This window comes from Micropterus salmoides, unplaced genomic scaffold, assembly GCF_014851395.1.
Source record: "Micropterus salmoides isolate LMB-PRFRI ecotype aquatic unplaced genomic scaffold, ASM1485139v1 Ms_hic_scaffold_9, whole genome shotgun sequence".
NCBI classification, from domain to species: Eukaryota; Metazoa; Chordata; class Actinopteri; order Centrarchiformes; family Centrarchidae; genus Micropterus; species Micropterus salmoides.
Window position 1 is genome coordinate 9,839,342 of NW_024044681.1, and position 22,778 is coordinate 9,862,119.

The following is a 22,778-nucleotide window of genomic DNA, read 5'->3' on the forward strand; positions in this document are numbered from 1 at the left end:
ATACAGTCTTCTGACCGGCTACCAAAGTGCTTTTGTTGTATACAAGGAACTGCTGCGTACCTTATATTGTAGTTCTGTGAATCCTGTATGGCAGCTTTGCATGATTCAAAGTTCAAAAAAAATCTTTTCTGTCTTATACTGGCTCTTCATGTGGGCCTTTATTTCAGCCTCTGTCTGAAACAAGCGGGAAGCTTCTGGTCAGAGAACATTGTCGAATGTGGAAGTCTATTAAACCTGCATTCTATTGATCCAGCAGGGGGCGACCACCAAGTGTGGTACCATTAGAAATGATGGTAAAATGTTGCCACTTCTCACCTGATTTATTACCTCAGTAAACTCTTTCCTAATTAGTTTATGGTCTCAGTCGCTAGTTTCAAGTCTTCTTCAACACAGCATGATGTTCATTTAGTGAATTATGGTTCCATTTAGAGGAACATAGATCAGGAAACAGAGTATGCTTCAGGGCAGGATTATCTATGATTGACAAGTTGTTACCATGGCGACCTGTGACTCATACCACTGTGTAAATTTAACCAGCGCCATTGTAAAAAATTATTAGGAGTCGGCCGTTCGCTTTCTCTGGTGAGTACATTTAGTTTTAAGCCTGTTGTTTGCTAGACAAAGTTATCAGCCCTGTTAAAATGACAAATGCACCTAGCTAAGCAAGCTAGAGCTAGCTCCACACACGGCCATTAGGCTCCACCATCTCGTCCAAATACGGTCACGTCCGGTGACGCTCGTTGCAAAAAACTCAACATGGCGCCATCCTATCAGCCAAACTCGAGGCTTCAAAACGGCAGTCCACAAACCAACGTGTGACTTCACGATGACTAGGTCCACTTCTTATATACAGTCTATGATCTGAAACAAGCTGTAGAACCTCCTGTCTCTTTAAGGCCCCCCCCGTCTCAAAGCCCACTGTCTTGTTCTGATAGGCCAAGACCTGAAGCATGTTACCAGGCTGTTGTTGTTGCTGGGCGGTACAGGCAGACTGCTGTGCCGTTGCTGTGGGAGCAAATTACCATATATGGAACACCGGCTCCATCTGGCTCCATCTGGCTCCGTGTGTTGTAGAACTGAGCGTTGTTAGAAAAAGCAGTTCAAACAGCGGATCACTTAACAAATCTGAGGTAGAACAATTAAAACTATTATGATAAAAATCTTTTCCAACAAATATGATTAATAGATCTTTTATCAGTCCCTTTTCATCAACAAAATAAATATTTAAATTGAAAAATTAAGAGCTAATTTGTGCTTGATTCAAATGAATTAAATCAAATATTTATTGACGATATATTGAACATTTATTATATTGTTATTGAAGAAGATTATATTGCAATAATTCTCATTATTGTTTTATTGCCCAGCCCTATTTGAAGCTTTGGCCATGTTTAACATGAACATCCATCCAACACTGTAACATTGTAGATAATTCATAAAATGTTGAAAAGCATAATAGGTCTCCTTTAATCTTCATTTGGTGCTCGAGTGAGTAGTTATGAAGGTCATGAAGGAACATGTTATGTTTTCTTTTGTTGTTTTTTTTGGACAACAATGAAGCTCTATAGCACAGAGGAAGAAGACATGTCAGGCTTTGATACACAGAAAATACTTACGTTAGTAGATACTATCACTGTTTGTTTGACAGTAAGAAAACTTTATAATATTACCAGACTCCTCCAGTAGCTCCATCTTGATTGTGAAAATTGTGGTTTAAATAAATAAGGTTATTATCAGGCTTTCTATAAACTGGATCCAGTTTAAGATGTTTTGGATGGTGTGTTTATGTTTACATATTGTACACACACTAAAGCAGCAATGACATTTCTCTCCTCATATTAGTTTCCTCTCTCCCTCCCTCCATGGCTGAGTGCAGGGTAGGTATTGATTGGCGCTGTCAATATAGGCCTGCCTTTTAACTCGGTTAACTTTGTTTATGGCTCGACTTAAATGGCTGGTCCCGCTGCTGCTGCTGCTCGGAGGAGAAAAACAACAGAGGGCATCTGTGTCCCCTTCTTTCTTTGAAATGGAAGACGTAATTTCATTAAACTGGTCTGCTGGACGAAGGCTGAGCTGTAACATACATTTCAATTCTAAAATGAGATATACACCATCTGAAAAATACTGACAATCTGATGAGATGATAACAGTTTTAGCATGTCAATATGAAATAATGGAAAACATCAACCCTTTCATTCTCTTAGCATCCTTAGGTGGGATTTTATCTTTTTATGTATTTGTCTAATATTTAGGGCACCATTTAGGGCAAAACCTATTGTTTTTGCTCAGATTAGTATTTTTTTTCTCCCCGGAGAACTCATTTTTGAAGGCCTTAGGATACTCGAATCCTTCCTCGAAAATTTGCACACACCTCAGGTCTGGTGGGTAATCCAATGTTCTGCAGTGACTGGGGTGGGGCAAGGCCATTGGGCTCAATAGTGCCCCTAAACAAACAATAGGTTTTGGACAAAGTTTCTTTGATCTTAATGAGATGTGGTGGGATAATTGCTCTCATTACAAAGTCCACATTTCTGCTTTTTTTATGATATTTTGCTAAACAGGAAGTGAGGCATTTTGCGCTTCCTTCCTTTTAAATTTTTAAAACAGATATTTGAGGCCTTTATGATGCTCAAACATCCACAAAATTTTGCTGCCAGACTCAAACTGGTAACGTTTCAATTTGATGTAATTTGTGCACGCTCGTCAAAACGATTGGTTTGTATTGGCTGATATGGTTTAGGGGCGTGGTTCTGGAAAATTGGCTCAATAGCACCCCCTACAAAATTTCAAAAAAGAAGCCCCGCCGTATGTTGTACCAAGCTGTACGAAACGTGAGTCACTGATGTATCTTCTCCAGACATAAAAATAACCCTCTTGGAGTCATACCCTAAACGCAACAGGAAGTCGGCCATTTTGAATTATTTACAAGTGTTTTCCCCCCTTCACAGGCTCCGTACTTTAACGAACTCCTCCTAGAGCTTTTACTCAAATGCCTTCAAATGTGGTTAGCCCCATCTTAAGAACCTTGCGATGTTAAATTGCAAAGCTGTTTTTGATTGCTCAAACGGCATGGCCACGGCGTGGCATTATTTTGATGTTTCGCCATAAATAAAACATTTTCATGGTCTTAGGATACTCGAATCCACACGAAGATTTGCACACACCTCAGGAATGGTGGGAGACCCAATGTTCTGCAGTGACTGGGGTGGGGTAAGGCCAGGGGGCTCAATAAACTCCTCCTAGAGCTTTAACCTGATCGTAGCGCCATCTTAAAAGCCTTGCGATTTGAAATTGCGAAGCTTTTTTTGATTGAACAAACAGTGTGTCCATGGCGTGCCATTGAATTGATGTTACACTATGTAAGAGGAAGCATATAAATGGACTAGACATGGTCAGATCTGTCCCAAAATTCACAAGTGAACCTTTTATAGACTTACATGTCAATCTCCAGTCATTGTGATAGCGCCACTTACTGGCATCTTGAAAGAACACGTTTTAAATTTTTTTTCTTATGCCTCTTTCATATTTTTTAATAATGTCCATAGTGAGGCATCTATGCTCCTGATAACAGGTTGACCGCATCCATCTCAAAGTTCTTGTCAAATGCTCTTGCCTTGGTGAGTAATTATTAAATTAAACAGGAAGCTGTTTTTTGAGAGTTATACCCTAAACCTTACCAGAAGTCACCTTTGAATTGAAAAACTAACTGACACCTCAACCAAACTTTCTTTTTTTTTTGCATCGATCCCTCAAGAGCAGTCCCAGCTGTCGCTGCACCCGAGGCACGCAAGGGGGCGAGGGCCCGCTCAACGCTGCTTGCAGCTCTACTTTACTTATGTGACTTTCTTTAATATCTTGTCTCAATAGAGAGCCTAAGTCACTTGCTTCCGCCCCATGGGACCTTATTTCGTAAAAAATATGTATGGTAGTCAATTGCGAGAGACAACTTATCTTTTTATCCTGTTAGAATTGAGCCCTGAATTACACATATGATGTTGGTCAATTTAAAATATAATTTTGCAATTCAAGAAAGTCGCAGTTTGTTGTAAATCAGTGAAGTTACATGTCGTTTTGTGTGAAACCCGTTCAATGAACTACATCTGTCGTCTCACACAATATACGTCACCAACATGTTAACGCGGTAATGCTAGCTAAAGTTCATTGCTTGGTTGCTACTAGCTAGATAACTCAGCTATGTTCCACACAGAAATATATCTCACCTGATATGTTTTATCCAACGACTCCTGGTCCTTTTTATCACATCATCCTCTCATGTAAGTTTTTTTGATGTTAGCTTCAGTAACTTTAGCTTCAGTCATTGACAGAAACAGTTACGACGTCACGTACGCATATTTTAGGTTTGTGGTCTTTGTAATTATGTATTTTCACAGTCTGATACCTCAACAGTATCACAACAAATTATGACTTCTTGACTTTAAAATAGATTTTTTATATTGACAAACATCATATGTGTAATTCAGGGCTCAAACAAGATCAAAATATTTGTTGTCTCTTGACGTTGACTACCGTACAATATTTTTCCAAAATAAAAGGCCCTCCCTTTCCAGTTGACTACCATGGGACCTTATGTCTTATGTAAAGCACTTTGAAGTGCTATAAACCTTATGAGCATGTCTCTGCGTTGTTTCACTGTTCTTATTTTTTATTACATCGTCTATTGCCATTACTTTTGTGAATCACTTTTGCATTTACTTCTAAAGTATTTTGAAGTGTGCTAACCTGTAAGAAAGGTTAGCACAAAAATAATAAATAGTTGCAGCTTAGTCTAAAAATGTATTTGCTTTCTCCTGAATTTCATCATCCACATACTGTCTTGTTGGGTTTGTTCAGTTCCTCCTCCACATCAGTCAGAAACCTCCAGTTGTACTTTGCTGTGACATTCAGCCTGATCCATTTTATAAAATATGTCTCCCAGTGTTCCCAGCAGGGCTGCAGACTGGACCTTTAAGTACTGGATCCTTGCAGAGATAATAAACACTCCTGCTGCTTCTAAAGCCACAGAATCTGAAAGCAGCTGGTAGTGTGTCTTCTGGTCGATACTGGTGAACAGAGCTGCAGTTTAATAACCCACCCGGCAGGAGAGACGGACTCTTAAAAATACTGCAGCACGGACGCAGAGTGCAAACAAGTAAATATCACAGCAGAAAGCAGCAGGAACACTGAGACCACAGAAAGAAAGAAGCCAAGACCTTTCTAAAACTTGCCTCTGTGGCGAGCTGAAGATAAGGCTTGAGCATAAGCAGAGATAGCGTGGGTGCATGGGGGCGGCCGACCCATGGCCCTGGCTAGGTAGGGGCCCCGCTCCGTGGGTCGCAAATGTGTTGTCAGTTACTTATAGACACAACCGCACAACAGAATTGCTTACAGGTATCATCCATTGTAAAATTGATGAATGCAGCCGTTCTTATCAAATGAAACAGGCACTTCATTCTTGGTTTCAGTAGTAAATGTAAATGCTCCGTACTTGTATAGCGCCTTTCTAGTCTTTTCGACCACTCAAAGCTTTTACACTACATCTGCATTCACCATTCACACACTGAGCCTAAGTGCTCAAACAGAAACTAACATTCACACTCATTCATACACCGGCGGAACAGCCGCCAGGGACAATTCGGGGTTCAGTATCTTGCCCAAGGACACAAGAATGACAACTACCAACAAAAACACTACATTCTAAGCAGACATGTTAAAACATAATTCATGAAGTCAATTTTGTATTTCAAACAAATAATTTTAACAAAACTCCCTTCACCGCCATGCATCGTCGGAATTCTGAGGGACGGACTTAGGCTGCTCACCCCGGACTCACAGAGGTGGCGTGTGCGCCGCGGTTTAGTTCTGTCCTCAACTTCCACTGGAAGCCTAATGTTTCAGCAGTGGAGCGTGCAGCCTGCTCACATTAATGACTTGTTTTTAATATGTCCTTTTTGTGCTTCTACTAGCTTCTTCACAGCTCTATGTGACCCGCTTTTGTTCCGATCTGCAGATCCCACAGGGAGCATTTCAGAATAAGCATTGCCTGATTTTGCTGACACGTTTAGATTTTGTTGATTCAGTGATTAGTGCTTGCTTTTTGACCTTCTACTATGATTAAGTAGGCTATGTGGTTAAACTGTTTCTGTTGATTGTTATTATTGTTGATATACGATCGGGAGTCTGCAATGGCTACTTTATTTTGAAAATGGCTGCGTATTCTCTCCAGAGAGATTCGGAGAGACACTTCTGGTGTGAGCACAGCGATCAGCTAGGCAGGCGTGACCCGCGACGCAGACGAACGCAGGTGGGCCCCGTGATGAAGCTCCGCCCCCACTGTGCTGAGAGTCTAGCTCTGAGAGAAACTATAATGGAAAATGGAGGAGCTATAAATTGTTTAAATTAAAAGAACAATCCCATACCTTATTTTTACCCCTCCCCCTTGTTTTTGAGTGTACACTTTGTGTAGCGTTTGAAATCTGAAATGGGACAACCCTTCAAGTACCAAACATGTCATCGGTGGTGGTGGATGATGGATGATGATGATGATGATGGCTCTTGTGCTGCGTTCCAGACTGAATGAAATTGAAATTTCTGATTCCGACCTCAAAGCGTTTCAGGTGCTTGATGGCGCATGATGCCGAAAGTAAACTAAAAACATGGCTGTTCTTGACAAGCTAATGTTTCTTTGTCAGGTGTGCACACAGTTGAACCCCCAGCAGTGCTTGGTGTTAATTAAAAAGAACAGTTTAATGACAAAAAGTGACATAAATTTACGTTGCATGCAGTTGGTAATCCTCATAAGTCAGTAAATGTTGTAGGCTCTACTTGCTAATTCTTTTTTACCCTTTTTTAACATTTTCCTGATTACGTTTTGTGCAGAGAAGATGACTCAGAGATTTGTTTACTGTAACCAGGAACCTGATAACACGGGCAAAATATTTCTACATAAATTTACATGCAGAACAGGATTTACTAGATGATTGTATGTATTATTTTAATAAAATACAGGCAAATATACGTTTTGTTGCCTTTTAAGTTTCTGGTTTATCATTTACAATGTGTGCTTCTATTGTAGCTGCCTTTCTTGTGTGACGTCATTGAGCTGCTTTTCGTGAAGTCGAGTTTTTCCCGGACTGACAACGTTTCCAACATGCCTTCCCCTGCTGTGGTGTCTCATGTGAGCTATAGGCATAATTCTGCGGTTGTCTGCCGCAAATCCGACACCTGCGAATGTTGATGGATACGTTTGTGGTATGAACAAGTTTATTGTAGTTAGCCTATATTACATTGTGGCTGGCTTTGCTAGATGTGTCACTGATAAGGAGACGATAACAGCTGCTTTCATTGCTTCATGTTGTCTCTTCTCTCTGAACAATCTCTACCTGCATCAGAAATGTGCACAGGGTAAATACAAGCAGCCCAAGCTGACCAATCATAGTTCTTGTTGTCCCCCACATGGTTTTCTCTGTATCTGTATAGCCGCATAAACTTTTGAGGGAGTGCACAGAACATACGGCATGGCTTCTCCTGTCAAATCACTTATCACCATTAAGCTTCCAGCATTTTTCACAAGTTAAAAATAACTTCCAGACTCAGCAAGTGTTTGCAAAGAAAGCAGGAACACAACACGTCTGAGTGACAGCCTAATTAATGCTCACAACCTGTAGTTATAACCTGAAAATAAGATCTAAGCAGCAGAAGAACATGAAACTGCTGCAGTACCAGGCCTGTGAAGGCCTCTTATTAGCTTCTACTACTTATTTATTCCTATCATATTTCATTGAGTATCTCAGGGTGAAATCTGAAGTTGTGTGTGTTTACCTCAAAATATTTCTGTTACATAATATTTCTCTATCATACAGCAGCAGCTAGAGCAGAACCTGATTAAAGCCCACTGAAGCTGGTCCGTCCAAACAGCACCACACCCTCAGCTTTCACTGGAATTCACCAAACTTCAAAGACCCCCAGATGTAATCTTCAGCTATGACAGCGATAAGCTTCAGCTGGGCTCCACCCAAACACAAGCAGGAAAGGTCAACTTCTCACATCTGCAACTTAGTGTGGGTGTTTCTGTGTGTGTTTTTGTACAAAATAATACAACTTTCTTACCTGGTAGGATCACACAGCATCACAGGACGACGGCAAACATGGGAGAGAAGAGAGAGAAGGAAGATCAGTCAGTTGAATGAAACCAAAACATGAACTCTGTCACAACGTTCTGCTTGTAACCAAACATTTGCTTTGCTTATCTTTATCACAGAGTGTATATATTACGCAGCTGACTTTCAGTAAGCAAGTATCCAACCGTTCATTTATACATTTACTCAAGGAATTTCGCTCTCACTTGTATCATGAAATAAACAAAACAAGACATTGAGGCAACAGGGACCATGCACTTCCCTTGAAGCTTAAATCCCCCAAATCTGAAAATACAATCTGGTCAGAGGTCTGTGGAAAACAAATGGATTTTTGTTGTAATTACGACTTCTGCATCTCAATTATTATTTGTCGCCTCATAGATTTCTCATAATAAAGAGATGCTAAGTCATAATAATATTTCACACTTCTTTCCTGTCATGAATTTGGCCATTTGGCCAACCAAAAGATAAAGAATTTAATCAAATATTTAATGGGCAGAAATCCACAGTTGTCCACCTGATGAGCTTTAATTCAAATCCCCCATTCGAACCACCCGGATATTTGAAGCCCATTACAGAGACTTTGTAATTCTAGTCGATAAGTTAAATTAAATTAAGTTTCTAATGAAGCAGTGACAGTTGGTTCTTCCTCTCATTAACAGAAAACGATTGTTCTTCAGGCCAAGCAGACTCATTATGGAGGAGTCAGCATTGTGTGAGTCCAGTTGGCATCTTTTACAGAGAACCAGCAGTTTTTTATTTAATCTTATCAATTCATTTAGAGAGCCTGAAGCCTGCCGGATGCTGCAGTATTTCTCTCTTTTTGCCAGAGCGGCTGCCTTACTCAGGTAATAACTGCATAATCATTCATAAATGTTTGCCAACGTCATCTCTAACAAACTGACCAATCACATTTCAGGAGGCAGGTGAGGACAACTGGTTGATAAATGACAAATACAGGATCGCTGGCATATATATATATATATATATATATATATATATATATATATATATATATATATATATAAAACCTTTAAGTCTGTTAGAGATGACTCTCAGCTCTGATCAAAGTCCACAACAGTCTCCTAGAAAATTACATGACCCTTGCCATATTCTGCACTACGAATATGAAGTATTACATTCAGGGAGATGCTACGGAGCTAGTGTATGTTAAAGTAACTGCTATAAGATATCTTTCCACATTTGTGCAACTTTATATTCTTAGTATTGTTTAGCATTTTATCTTTCTTGCAATTAGTTTGCAGTATTTTTCTACCTTGCTCTTACATAACAGAATCATTTTGTGTTTATCTTTGTTGTTCTTTGCATTACTCCTCTTTAAAACTGATTTTTGTCAACAATTACTGATATGTACTATGTCTACTTGTGCAATATCATGTTAAATGTTTAGAATAGACTGTGTTCATGTGTGACTCTGAAGTCCGTGTGCGGTTACTGCAGCGTTGTGTGGCACTTTTGCACAAGACAAATTTCCCTCAGGGGATAATAAAGTTTATCTTATGTTATGTATATAATAGTGATTTGTTTATAATAAACAGCAAACATGTTTTAAAAGAAAGGTAACGCCTTCCAATTATGTTTTTTATCAACATAAAAAGCACAGTACTTCCTTCTCTTAGTAGTCTAAACTTAACTGGACAAAAACATTTCCAGTAAACACTATCCAGATACCTTTCCTTTAAAACTAATTTGACCATTTAGTAGTATTTTTAGGAGACAGGGCTGCACAGTCCTGATGGCTATCAGACGGAACCAAAGGAGAGCAAGGAGGAAATTCTTCACCATCTTTGATTTAACTTGAGTTGCACTCTTTTCATCAGAGGAAGTCATAGTTATTTCCACTTGATGATGTGCTCCTTTCCTGAATTCAAATTTTCATAACAAATTGTATGAATGCCTGAATTACAGTTCTAGATGAGGATCGCAATCAAACAGCATGTTAGGTGGACAGTGACAGAAAGATTTAGGGGAGGAAATGGTTTGAGTCCTGAATACAGCTACAGAAAAGACAGGGATGAGTCTGCTATGCTGGGAACAACACAGTCATCACACTGACTCTGATTTCATTCTGACGTTCCTTTGTCGAGCAGCCAGGAAGCATTATTGTGCACTTTAGAAATAAAACAACAGTGCTGGCACGCTCCTAAAGGAAATCTGGAAATAAGCTGCACTGACTCCCAGAGTTAATGTGGGTGGATCGTTTAGCGACAGAGTGGCCTGCTAAGTGGGAGAAACTACTCAAAGATACAATATCTGTCTTAAATCAGCCTTTGTTCTGCTTTTTCATCCACACTAACAGACTTACTGGAAGCCTCCATTAACTGTTTCATCTCGAAATATAACCGCATTACGTTGTGGACACATATATTATTCTAAACCACATTTTTATGTCACATCGTTCACACAATTAACTAAAGTAAAACCACAGAAATATGCTTAACAACGGTTTAAACCCTTACAGGGTTTTTTGGGGGGGGAATTATAGTATTTCTTTTTGTTTACTAAGACAAAAAGTAGATTAACCCTTTGAACTCTTCAATACAACTGGTCCGCCAGTGCCTACTTTGGTATTTGTGCCTATCGTGATGTCATTTCTTGGAGTATCTTTAAATGCTTCAGATCCATAAAACACGATAGCTACCGCGGCCAGTTCGGGAAAAACCTCTAGCGTCACCAAGCGTTTTCACGCGGTATTCTACCGGAAGCAACTTAACGTGATGACGTCATCGAGAGCGAAAGACAAAAACATCATCTTTATAAACATCATCTGTAGCTTTGGAAGTTTTTATTTTATATCGATTTGAACATGATCATGTAAATAACATTCTCCCGTGGTCAGATCGAGGCCACCCGCGGCCGGCCCGTTTTCAAAGGGATAACTCATTACGGGACTTAATGTGTTTGCGTGCAGTTGGAGGTGTGTTGAGCAGTGAGCTTGGCCTTTATTAGCTTAGCTCATTTAGCAGAAGTCTATCGGATCCAGTATAGTAGCGCTGAGAGTATAAGACTTTCAAGAACATACTAAATGCTAACAATCCTAATTAGCTACTTAGCATTAAACACCATGTGCAGGTGAGGCTGATGGTGATGTTTTGCAGGTATTTGTCAAAAACAAGAATAAAAACAAGTACAAATATTGACCTGATGGTGGCGCTAAAGCAACAGTTAAGGGATCACCAGAGTTTTGCCAGTTTTAATGGCAATCCATCCATTAATTTCTGTCTGGCTGCCATGCTGTACTGTGTATTGTAAAACGGAACCAGGCTACCACAACAGCACGGCGGCAACGCTTCAGCATCTGACCAGAAAGTGCCCGCTTGACGTATCGAGCCCACGGATTGGACCCCAAATAAGGTAACGGTAAGGTTAGCATTTAACGTAAATCATGATTGATAGTTGAGATGAAGGCTTGCAAAGGTAAGGCACAAGTCTTAGTTTTAAATGTATAAATGTGTGTTTGTCATTGTTTTCCGACTGGTTAGTCAGTGAGTTTGGGTTGCACAGGTTGAGTTACACAGCTGATGCCGGTACCGGGGGCGCCGAGCAAAAATATTTCTTATCCGATAACTCGATGAATCGATGGAAAGATCTGTAGAATACTCGATGACTAAGATAATAAATAGCTGCAGCCCTAGTTTAGACTGGCGGTCAAATAAAACAAGCAATGAAACCACAAATAAAACTAACGCACACAAACAAAATTACTTTCTCATCAGCCTCGACTGCTCTTTGTGTTTAGTGATAATTAACAGCAAATAAAACATATCAAAGGTTGACATGCAAACATGCTAAACCAAGATGGTGAATATGGAATACATTAAACCTGCCTTGAAGACTTGAGAACATTTATTGGTATAAATTTAATGCAGTTTTACTTGTAACCAAGCATTTGAGCACACTGGACCTGAAACCTCCCAGCTGTAACCTTTAGCTACAAATCCTTCGACCAGACTGTGTTTGTCACAGCTGCAGTGTTTACAGCCTCGTCTTATCCTGCAGGATCAACATGCTCGATTTCATTAACACGCATACATTCACACCTCTGAGCTGCCATATGTAGACAGAATGTGCCAATGCAGATCATTGTTAGGGAGATATTTCATTGCATCGTCTCAGTTTCAGTAAAAATCACTATGAGGAAAGAAAACCGTGCCACTCCCGCTTTATAACGGATCACATCAACCATTAGCATCTTTGACAAGGAGGCACTCTGTGCTTCAGTTGTGCTGTTAGCAGAGTACAGAGCGTTGAAGAAATAATTCATCCCTGCTGAGGGAAGGAAAACCCAGGTTATTCCCCTGGCAGGGCAGAGTAAAGTAGATTAGAGCAGAAAGAGCCGGTGACCAGAAAAGGAGAATGTGTGTCGGGATGTTTTTAGCTGGAGCACAAAGAATGAGTCAGACAAACCTCGGCCTGCTGGGATATCACGTCTGCAGACACAGATACAAGGATAGAGGGGTGGAAGGAGGGGCTGGAGAAGGGATAGTTTCACCTTTTAGTGGATAGACAGTATGTGTATGTGTTCTTGCAGCTAAATGCAATTACAATATTTTATTGCAGCCCCACAGCATCACCATCTAATGGAAAAATAAGTGTTTTTGTTTTATTGTAGATTAGAGGCTGTCATCAGACAGCGTGGCCGTGCCAGGACGCCACATGGGGTCCCAACATGCTGTTTTCCCTGCAGACAGATGGCCGCTCTCGAGCGGACAGAGGGCCAGATCCTGTTTGTTTTCTTTCTTTACGTCTGTAATTGTTGACAGTGAAGAAGAGGAAGGGCAGCTGCTGGCCGGAGCCCAACATGACGGTATCCTGCATCGTTTGCTTCAGAGCACTACAGCACTGCTAAGATCAGGACAGGCTGCTGCATTAGAGCATCAACACATTTAACAGCAGCACAAACCACGGCAACAGTGCAAGCACTTGTAATTATAGTACCAGAGACAGGGACGGTTCTTTTGAGACAAGTCTAAAGTCAAGTTATATGCATTCAATCAGTTGACTGCGGATCATCAAAATGACACAGCTTTTTAACATGTTTCTTTCAAAGCGGTTAAGTGAGCTTTTATATTACTGAGAACAAGACCTTTCAATGCAGAGGCCCTATAATTAAATATTCAAGCTGTGTGGCTCTGCGTGGCCTGTCTGTTGCTATATTATTAATATTTTATAATAGCAGGCAAAAACCTGAGACTGCAGTGTTTTTGCCTTTAAAGAGTTTGTACAATATGTGAAAAACTTCACAGAGTAGAGGTGTGGCCTTGTGACGATATGAGGAAAGACATGCTACACTGACTGACTACTGTACAGTGTAGCATGGATAGCAATGTACAGTCACATGGTGCTGGTAGTCAGAATTTACCCAAAGCCAGGCTAACATCTCTCCTACCAGAGGAGCTCTCACTGTGTGTGTTTGAGTTCCCGTACATAATAGTCGTCACGCTATGTTACTGTTTGTCAGGACTAAATGTCTAGAGAATATTAAAGATATATCAGTTGCCAGTGGGCATGTGTTGCATTGCCTGCCACAGAAGAAACTACTTAGTATAATTTTTTTCCTCCAGTGTCTCTTGTACAGTCCTTCTTGTACATGCAAATGTCTCAGAGAGAGCTCCTTCTGCTTGTTCCATCCACTGACTAGAGCACTGAGCCAGATTTGGAAATCACATTATGTACTCAGATGTTGGTGACGTTACCAGCATTGTTTGAATCCATGCGTGATAAGTGATAAATAGACTTTTTTTGCATGTAGTTACTCTTTATGAAGGGCAACATTTTATGCCCGTAGCACACACTGGTCGTGACACACAGACAGAAAAAGTAGTCAAGGTACAGCAGCAGGGAAGCAAATGTGATGAAATCACAGCTTCTCTGGATGCGTCAGTGTTGCGTCTCTATGCCACCATTATGTTGAATTCATGTGTTTTTAAGCGAGTGTGATAAAACACATTTCAATGAAGCTGCTGCGTTGGCAGGATTGTCAGACAAAAACAGACAATGCCACATCATCTGTGATGGCCAATCAAATACGTTACATGAATATTAATTCTACAGTTTACCTCACAAATGATAAAATGATGTGATATAAAATATTGTCTTACAGTGTAATAACCCTCTGTACAGTGTTTTGGTGTAAGCTATCAAACCCATGGATCTATTACTCAAACTCGCTTTTCTGGTTCATATATTGTCTCACCTGTACCTGAAGTAACACGCCCCCATCAATCCAGAGCCTCACAGGGTTTTGTTTTATTTTAGCGCTGTTTTTAGTCTGAACAACAAGTCCAGTCGCAGAGCAGTCGAGACCAAGTCTCAGCTCTGGTAACAGCGGTAGTAGTAGTAACAGCAGTGGCAGGGGTGCCAGTAGTAACAGTAACAATGACATCAGGAGTGGTTTTAGTAGTAGAATCATAGTAGACGGAAGAATTATAAGCCGTTGTTAGTGTGCAATTACTTGTAGTGGGAGCCGCAGTACTGTACTAGCAGTCGTTGCAGTAAAATGAGAGCTGTCTGTTTAAAAGACTGTGTCACTCGTCCTTATGTATGTGACAGATCACTTTCTGTAATCTCCATAGTTCACTATGACGCTGTATACCCAATGAGAAACTTTCCATCAACTCTAATATCACTTAATGTAAGACAATTTATCTTATACCATAAAAATAACTATGGAAAACCACTCTAACTGTAATCATTGTGTCCTATTTAGATCACATAAAAGCATCACTTTAAAAGATAAAATGCATCCAGAGCTGCAGTATTTCGCTGAGGTCATATGGTGTGAGACACATTTAGAATACTGTCTGGCTTAAGAGAACAAGTAATAACATCGCTTTTACTGAAACTCACAATATTGGAGTTACCTAACTAAGCAGTTTTTTCATGTTTGACACAAGTCCGGCTTTGTGAAAGAAAACAACAGGTCTATAAAACAAGCCCCTAAAGCTACAGTAATTCCACAATGCAAGTAAAATTATTTGTTTCCTCCAAAGGGGATTAACCGACCTTTCTGACCACATTACACTTACAGCTGCTTTCTATTAGTTTACACAGATTATCTGATGTAACTCTGCAGAAACCAGGACATGACAGCGAGGTGGGCATGGGTGGAGTTAGAGGGAGAAACTGCACATCAGAGTTTCCGGTACAGTTGCTATTATTCAGGTTTAATCGAGAGGCAATGACTCTGAATGGAAAAACCATCACGTAGTTATGATTTGTCAGAGGAAAAGACTCAAATCACAAACAGATGTTAGTTTATTCAATATACAGAGTTGCGTTTCATGTTTTGTTTTATATACACTGTATTGACAGTTACAAATGAATTTAACGTCTAAAATGTGTAAGTCAAGTCACATATGTGACAGGACACAAATAAACAGGGGTTTAACACAAGTTTTAAATTAATATATGAGTTCTTGAGGTCATCAAAAGCAGACTGTAACCTGGTTCGCAGTGGAGCCGTATAATATATAAGAAGGTATCATCAACATAAAAATGGACATTTTCATTATGCAAAAGGAACATCAAAGCTCTGTGCTCCTGAAATACAAACCTTATCTTTTTTGAGTTTAGAACAAGCCTTGAATTAATAAGACTTCTCAAGTAGGGTAGGTTACTGAGAACTGGACAACAAGTCAGAAATGGTTCCCACATTTCCAAGAACCGTGGATTCGATAAGACTTGCATTTAGATTCCTAACTTTTAGCAAATTTTAGTGGCGTTCTCATTTGAAATGCAGTGAGCAATTTACAGTCCATAAAAATGTGTCACTGTCAATCTGCAAGGACCTGCTACACTGACCTAATGTCACTTCATTTGTTACACAGTTCACTAAAAAAGGGAAAGACACAGCAAAATGCAACACCTGCAGTAAAGAGGTTTGGTGCGAGGGAGGAAGCAGCTCCGACATGACGAAGCATTTACTTCAACACGCCGTGAATCTGAAGGAACACACAGTGCTCGTCCTAAAAAGACTTAAGATATGACTCAGACTCAAGGTGCGGGACTTGTGAACAATGTTTATTTTTAGGAAATGTCTGATGAGATAGCTGCCATACCTATAACTTCCCTATGTAACATATACAAGGTATCTGCTGCGCACGGCCACACATGAGAGAGGACAACAAACACCGGCAGCTGCTGTGCCATTAATCATAAACTTTGTTTTTAAAACTTTCTACGACAAGGCTGCAGCAGCAGGTGATACAACATTCATTATAATGACGAGTGACTTGAGACTTGACTTGGACTCTAGCTCAGAGACTTGAGACTTGACTTCAGAATCAGAATCAGCTTTATTGCCAGGTATGTGTACACATACGAGGAATTTGACTCATTGCTCGTGATGTGCTTACTTATACAAAATTACCATAACAATAATAATAAAATAATAATAACATAAAATCAGACACAAACTACAGTATGGACAACACTAATATACACACTATGAACAAAACAATATAGACATATTGACAAATAGTGCAGTGATCAGAGTGCAAAGGATTCAAGAGTAACCTATTATTCTCATTATGTACATGTTGAAGGTGGATATGATATACAGGTACACATACGTGCATACATGTACACATGTACACAGTGTGATGAAGCATAGTGCAAAGGATGCTGGAAAAAATAAATAAGACCTATGACCTTATGACCTGAGGTAGGTGTATTGGTATACAGTATATACAATATGACTTAGTATGAACAGCACTCACTTGGACTCTAGCTCAAAGACTTGAGACCTGACTTGGACTCTAGCTCAAAGATGTGAGACTTGACTTGGACTCTAGCTCAGAGACTTGAGACTTGACTTGGACTCTAGCTCAAAGACTTGAGACTTGACTTGGACTCTAGCTCAAAGACTTGACTTGGACTCTAGCTCAGAGACATGAGACTTGACTTGGACTCTAGCTCAGAGATGTGAGACTTGACTTGGACTCTAGCTCAGAGATGTGAGACTTGACTTGGACTCTAGCTCAAAGATGTGAGACTTGACTTGGACTCTAGCTCAGAGACTTGAGACTTGACTTGGACTCTAGCTCAGAGACTTGACTTGGACTCTAGCTCAGAGACTTGACTTGGACTCTAGCTCAAAGATGTGAGACTAGACTTGGACTCTAGCTCAGAGACATGAGACTAGACTTGGACTCTAGCTCAGTGACTTGTGAGCATCTCTGTCACAATATCTACCTTTGTCCAGGTTTCCACTGGAGTCAAAAATACACAGCAACAAACATTAAAACATTACTAGCGTTTCCTTTAAGACATACTTAAACTGTCTTCTACCAGTGCTATTAATATCTGTCTGTGAACATAGCTGGGATATTAGCTCAATATAAATTAGAGTGATTTGTAAGGGCAATTAAAAAAAACTGCATATTTCTTGTGTTTGTAGGTCTGTCTGGAGGCTGAAAATAGTTTCTCTCTTCTTCTCTCACACACTTCTGCTACTCTTGTACAGCTCTTAGGATATTTTGAATTTCCCATGTTTTTCCAGCTGTGCTGATGTGATTACTGTGACCCGGTCTGTTGCTCTTTATTGACCACCTCTTGTCCAATAGTGGGAATCACTGTATGTTAGATGATATTTACTTACTGGTGGATGTATTGAACAGTGTGTTGTAAGGTTTGAACTCTAACACATTTTAATAATTTTTACAAATGAATTATATTCTCTCTTAAAATTATTCACTGTAATAGGTAGTATAATGGTACAAAGAACCTGTTGCCTTGGTACTTGGTTCCTAGTACTACATAGCACTTTCACGCACCGCTAGTACCATGAAAATTTGAACATGAACCTGCAATATATCAATAAATATGACTTCTTTTCAGCTACCATGGCCTTTTTCAAAACGTGAAAACTTAAGAATATAGTTAAAAAAACACTAAGTCCAAATCCAAAGATACTACATTTGTTTTCATTAATGTGGACCACCTCCAAAAGGTGGGGGAGTGTTAAAGGAGATTTTGTTTGGTTGAGAACTACTTATTGTTGTAAAACAGTAACACAAATATAATAATATTTTCTATAGCACTTTTCTTAACATAGTTAAAGAGCGATTAAACAAATAACATGACAGACAGTAATCAAATAATACAGCCAAATGTAAAATCAGTTAAAATAATGGCGACTTGTCAATCAGGAAAGAGGATACTCGTATCCACTGCGCTGTTAATTTAACCAGCGTTCTAGGAGATTGCTGTTCATTTCATGTTTCTGTTTATTGTAATTTTAATGCAAATATGAAATAAAATAACGGTGACATTAAATTGTGTGTGATCAGGGCTGCTGGGATGTTCATACAGAACAACATGTGCAAAGTGGTAATGAAGGGGGGGATGGTGTGATTTTCTAGCATGTGAAATATGTGTGTGCGTGTTGCAAGCCACGCTTGAAAAGCTTTTCGATTGAGTCAGTGTGACACATTTATGAATAAAAGACATGAAATTGGAGTGACTGAGATGAACAGGGGAGGGCAAAATCTATCCATCCACCTCTTCCTCTCTCTAAGGGACAAATCCATTACTCCTTCAGCTCTGAAGCAAGCTACCATCATGTTTTATTCCACACAAAATCCTGAGCGGTTACACTGTGTTGTATATTTCACTGAGCTGTGCAGAGCTGAGCAAGCCGACGGTTTGGCTGCACAGTCAACAGAAGAAAAGACCAACAAAACAAATAAAAAAACAGCCCAAACCAAAACTCTCCTTCAGCAGCGGAGCGTGAAAACACCACGCTCTCCTGCCGCCTTATCGCTCTGCTCCAGACCTCCGAGATCTCCCAGATCTGAAAGCATCTTTGATGCTCGCTGCTGCATGAACTCCAACATGTGCTCATCATCTTCTCAGTGTGGCTGCGCGGTACAGTGAGGGTCAGAGCACAGAAAAGCAAGCCAGGAGAAACCCTGGAGCCTGAGAGCGACGGCTTCCACTGCTGCTGAGGCCTGTTTCGAAAACTTTACAGATCCCATATAAGTAAATCTGATAGATTTTGTTTCCGAATCCTGATGTTTCTCTTTTCCTCGGTGCCATAGAGCTCCATCATTGGCCAGAAACCAGTGGTGGACAGTATTTAAGTACATTTACTCAAGTACTGCACTTAAGTGCAAATTTCTTTTCATGATACTTTCTACTTCTACTCCATCTCAGAGGGAGATATTGTACTTTTTAATTCACTACATTTATCTGTCAGCTTCAGTTACTTTACAAATTAAGATATAAGACATAAAACATTTGAAGAATTTAATAAACATGTTTTGTTATAAATGAATCTACCAACAACAAGTACAGCTGACAGGATTATTAGATTGACATTGAAATTAACTGGCAACAACTTCGTGGATCGTGGAAGACATTTTAAGAACATTTCATGGCTCCAGCTTCACAAATGTGAGGATTTGCTGCTTTTCCTTTTAATTATTTAAATTTATTTGTAATAATTTTGAGCTTTGTGCTATTGGTTAGACTAAGCAAGCGTTGTGAAGGTGTCACTTTGGGCTGTGGGTAACTGTGACGGCATTTCTCACTATTTTCGGAATTTCTAAAATAGTTTAATATAGAAAATAATCAGTAGATTAATACATAAAAAAATAATCAGTTGCACTCCCATACAAAATAGTTAAAATGAGCTCCAGGTCAAAAATTACAACAGATTAGAAAAAATGAAGAAATAAATAATAATAATAATAATATAATAAATAATAGCATAACAATCACAGGACATGCATTTTTCTGCAATGAGTTCTTTTACTTTACTTAAGTAACATTTTAAATACAGTAAAAGTACTTTTATAGTGTGGTAGTACTTAAGTAAAGGATCTGAATACTTTGTTCATCACTGACACAGACACACACGATTATTAAAAGAATAACCTGTTTATAGTAAATGCCATTGATTAATAAATAGGAAAGTTTTCCTGTTGTATTTTTAAATTCTGCTTGTCATGTCAGAAACCTCTGACAAACAGAACCACGCTATTAGTACTTTTACTTTTAATACTTAAGTATTTGTTTATTTTCTACTTTTAGTGGAGTAATATTTAGCAAAGGTATCTGTACTTTATACTGAAGTACAGGATTTGTGTACTTGATCCACCACCGCCAAAAAGTATTATAAACTTATAAATGAGTCACAGTGCACTGGGTGACATGTTTCTAAAATGCATCCATGTTTAAGTTTGTCAGCCCTAATAACGATTTGTTGAGACGCACCAAGTTGTCTGTTGCTGAAACTGTCCAGTAGGACCTTAACAATATGTGTGTTACGTCAACAGAAAGCTTCTGTACAAGCGCAAAGTCAAACACCTAACCTCTGCGATCTCTCTTTGTCTACCTCCCTCCACCTCCAGTCCTCTCAGATCCAATCAATGACTTTCACTGAAACGTTTGAATGCTATTAATCCCCGAGGCTATTACAGAATCAAACAAAAGCACTGAGATAAAAACTACAAAGGGCAGCAGGATGCAACAGTGTCTGTCCTTGAAACAGAATGAGCTGAAGTGCCCCTGAGCAAGGCAACCGCCCAGGGCTGCCTTTACCCCACGGTGTCGGGGCGTTTCATCAGCACCTCTGTGTCAATACTGTCGCGTTATCTCACTCATAAAACACACTGACTGGAAGCAAAATGTCAACTTATAAAAGTAATGAGCCGCCAGACGCGTGAGATTAGCAGACATCTTCAAATCAGCTGCTTTAGCAGAGAGCTCCAGTCTGCTAATCCCTCCAAATCTGTGATTCCTCCCTGATAATTAGATTAATGGTCGGACGCTCTGCGCCTTCAGGCTGCTCACAGCAAAACCAGAGGACGGCTGGAAACAAGCACACAAGCACAGCGCGACTAGAGGAATGTAACTAAGTACTGCATGTACAATTTTGAGGTACTTGTTATTTCCATTTTATCGTAAACTTTTATCTTTATAGATTTTACATTAAAAAACATAATGATCTTATGAAATACGATACCTTGTTCGATTATGTAATACTGTTGTTTAAATGTGGCTCCACTTTGAAAATATAAAAATGCTGCCTACTAGTGTTCTGGTACTCGAGATCGGTCTTACCACTTTTTGATGTTCTTGGTTTCATCTCGGACTTGACCGCATTTATACTGTGTCTTGTCTCAGTCTCGAACATTGAGGACTCTGGTCTTTTATTTCAAGACCAGTCAAGACCATAACTTTGGGAATATCAATAAATTGCTTTTGCATCATCTGATTTATTTGTGAACATCCAAACTTTGATTGGATGTAAAACGTATTGCTTTAAATGCAACCAATAACCCTAATTAAACTTGTGTTGTTCCGTTAACGACCGTCCCCCCTTCCCACGATGGTAAGCATGGAAAAGGAGCGTTGAATAAAAATGCTTACGTTGATTTCAGCTCTTAGTGTTTGTTTTAATGGGAATGTGGATCTTTCAGATCAATCTGAGACGTACGTATGATCTCGTTCCACATTTCACTGTGTGTCATGTAATGTGGGGAACAGGTCTTGGTCTTGACTCAGACTCGCCTAAAAGTCTTGGGTCTTGACTTGGTCTCGGTTTGGGCAGTCTTGACTACAACGCTACACGTTAATGCATCAGTAATAATAATAGCACTCTGTATGGTGCCACTTTGCCGTACCTTTGCTGCTATCACAGCTGCACCTACTAAATGCAGGACTTTTATCCCAGTGTATTTTTACACAGTGGTAATGCTACTTTTACGTCAGCAAAGGATGTCAGAACTTGTTCCACCACTGCTGATTTCAGACACATTTTCCATCTAAAATTTGCACCTCTGTGTTTGCACTGCTGGGGTGCTGAATAACAGGGCTATGGAAAGCCAAACGGCTGGAGAATTCATGTGTTGTGGCAACTTTTAACACAATGCAGCATCACCCGGCAATGCATTAGCCAGTCGAACACATTTCTTTGTAGATCACTTTGTAACCAGTCTTATATCTTCTCAGCTGTACCTGGTGCAACAAACCCACACCAACGCAGCCTTGTGTTTATAACACAGCGCTATTTTCAGCCTGAACACCTGCTAAAGTGGCAAAGAATTTTTTCTTTTGCCAGTTTAATCAGCTTTGTGCCTTCCAAACATACAAATTGCTGCCATATATTATCTTATCTCATAAATGTATGTCTTTGATGGTTTTTAACATACCAACTATGTCATGAATTTAATATTTCAGGTGTTTTGTTCTTGCTGGAAATTAAGCTGCATTTCATTTCCTCCAGAACATATTTTCAGTTCTCCCTGATTGTTTTCAATATGTCACCGTCTCACACAGCAGATTGTTACAACCTGGCTTAGCACCTTTGCCTCTCAGTGGGAGTCTGTCAGAAATAGAGTCAAGTGTGGCAGCCTCCTGCAGCCTGATTCTCTGTTTACCTGCCTGTATGACTCCGTCTGTCACACCGAACCTGCTTGGACGGATTTATTAAGAGCTCTGTCTACTGATTCAGGTGGCTTCAGGTGAGAATGACGCCAGTCCAACTTGTGGGGCACCAAATAGAGATGCTGAGCTACAGGAAGGAGAATATAAACTGTACTAACAGCAGGAAATTACTTCACAACTCAAGGGTTAATGGGCAGTAAAGGACTGATGTAATCTGATAAGCAGCAT

At 39.7% G+C, this 22,778-nt stretch overlaps 1 protein-coding gene across 3 annotated transcripts in view; it reads right to left on the reverse strand.

The window, feature by feature from the left end:
* dbn1 (drebrin 1) overlaps positions 1 to 22,778 on the reverse strand; it is a 148,770-nt gene that overhangs the window by 72,284 nt on the left and 53,708 nt on the right. Inside the window, exon 1 of one of the 3 annotated variants that reach the window (XM_038709615.1) lies at positions 8,107 to 8,187. The exons of the other annotated variants lie outside the window; for them this stretch is intronic. Within the exon in view, the coding sequence (XP_038565543.1) occupies positions 8,107 to 8,126 (20 nt within the window). The 5' untranslated portion in view covers positions 8,127 to 8,187. Of the gene's footprint in view, positions 1 to 8,106; positions 8,188 to 22,778 lie in introns of those variants that run through there. 3 annotated transcript variants of the gene reach the window in all.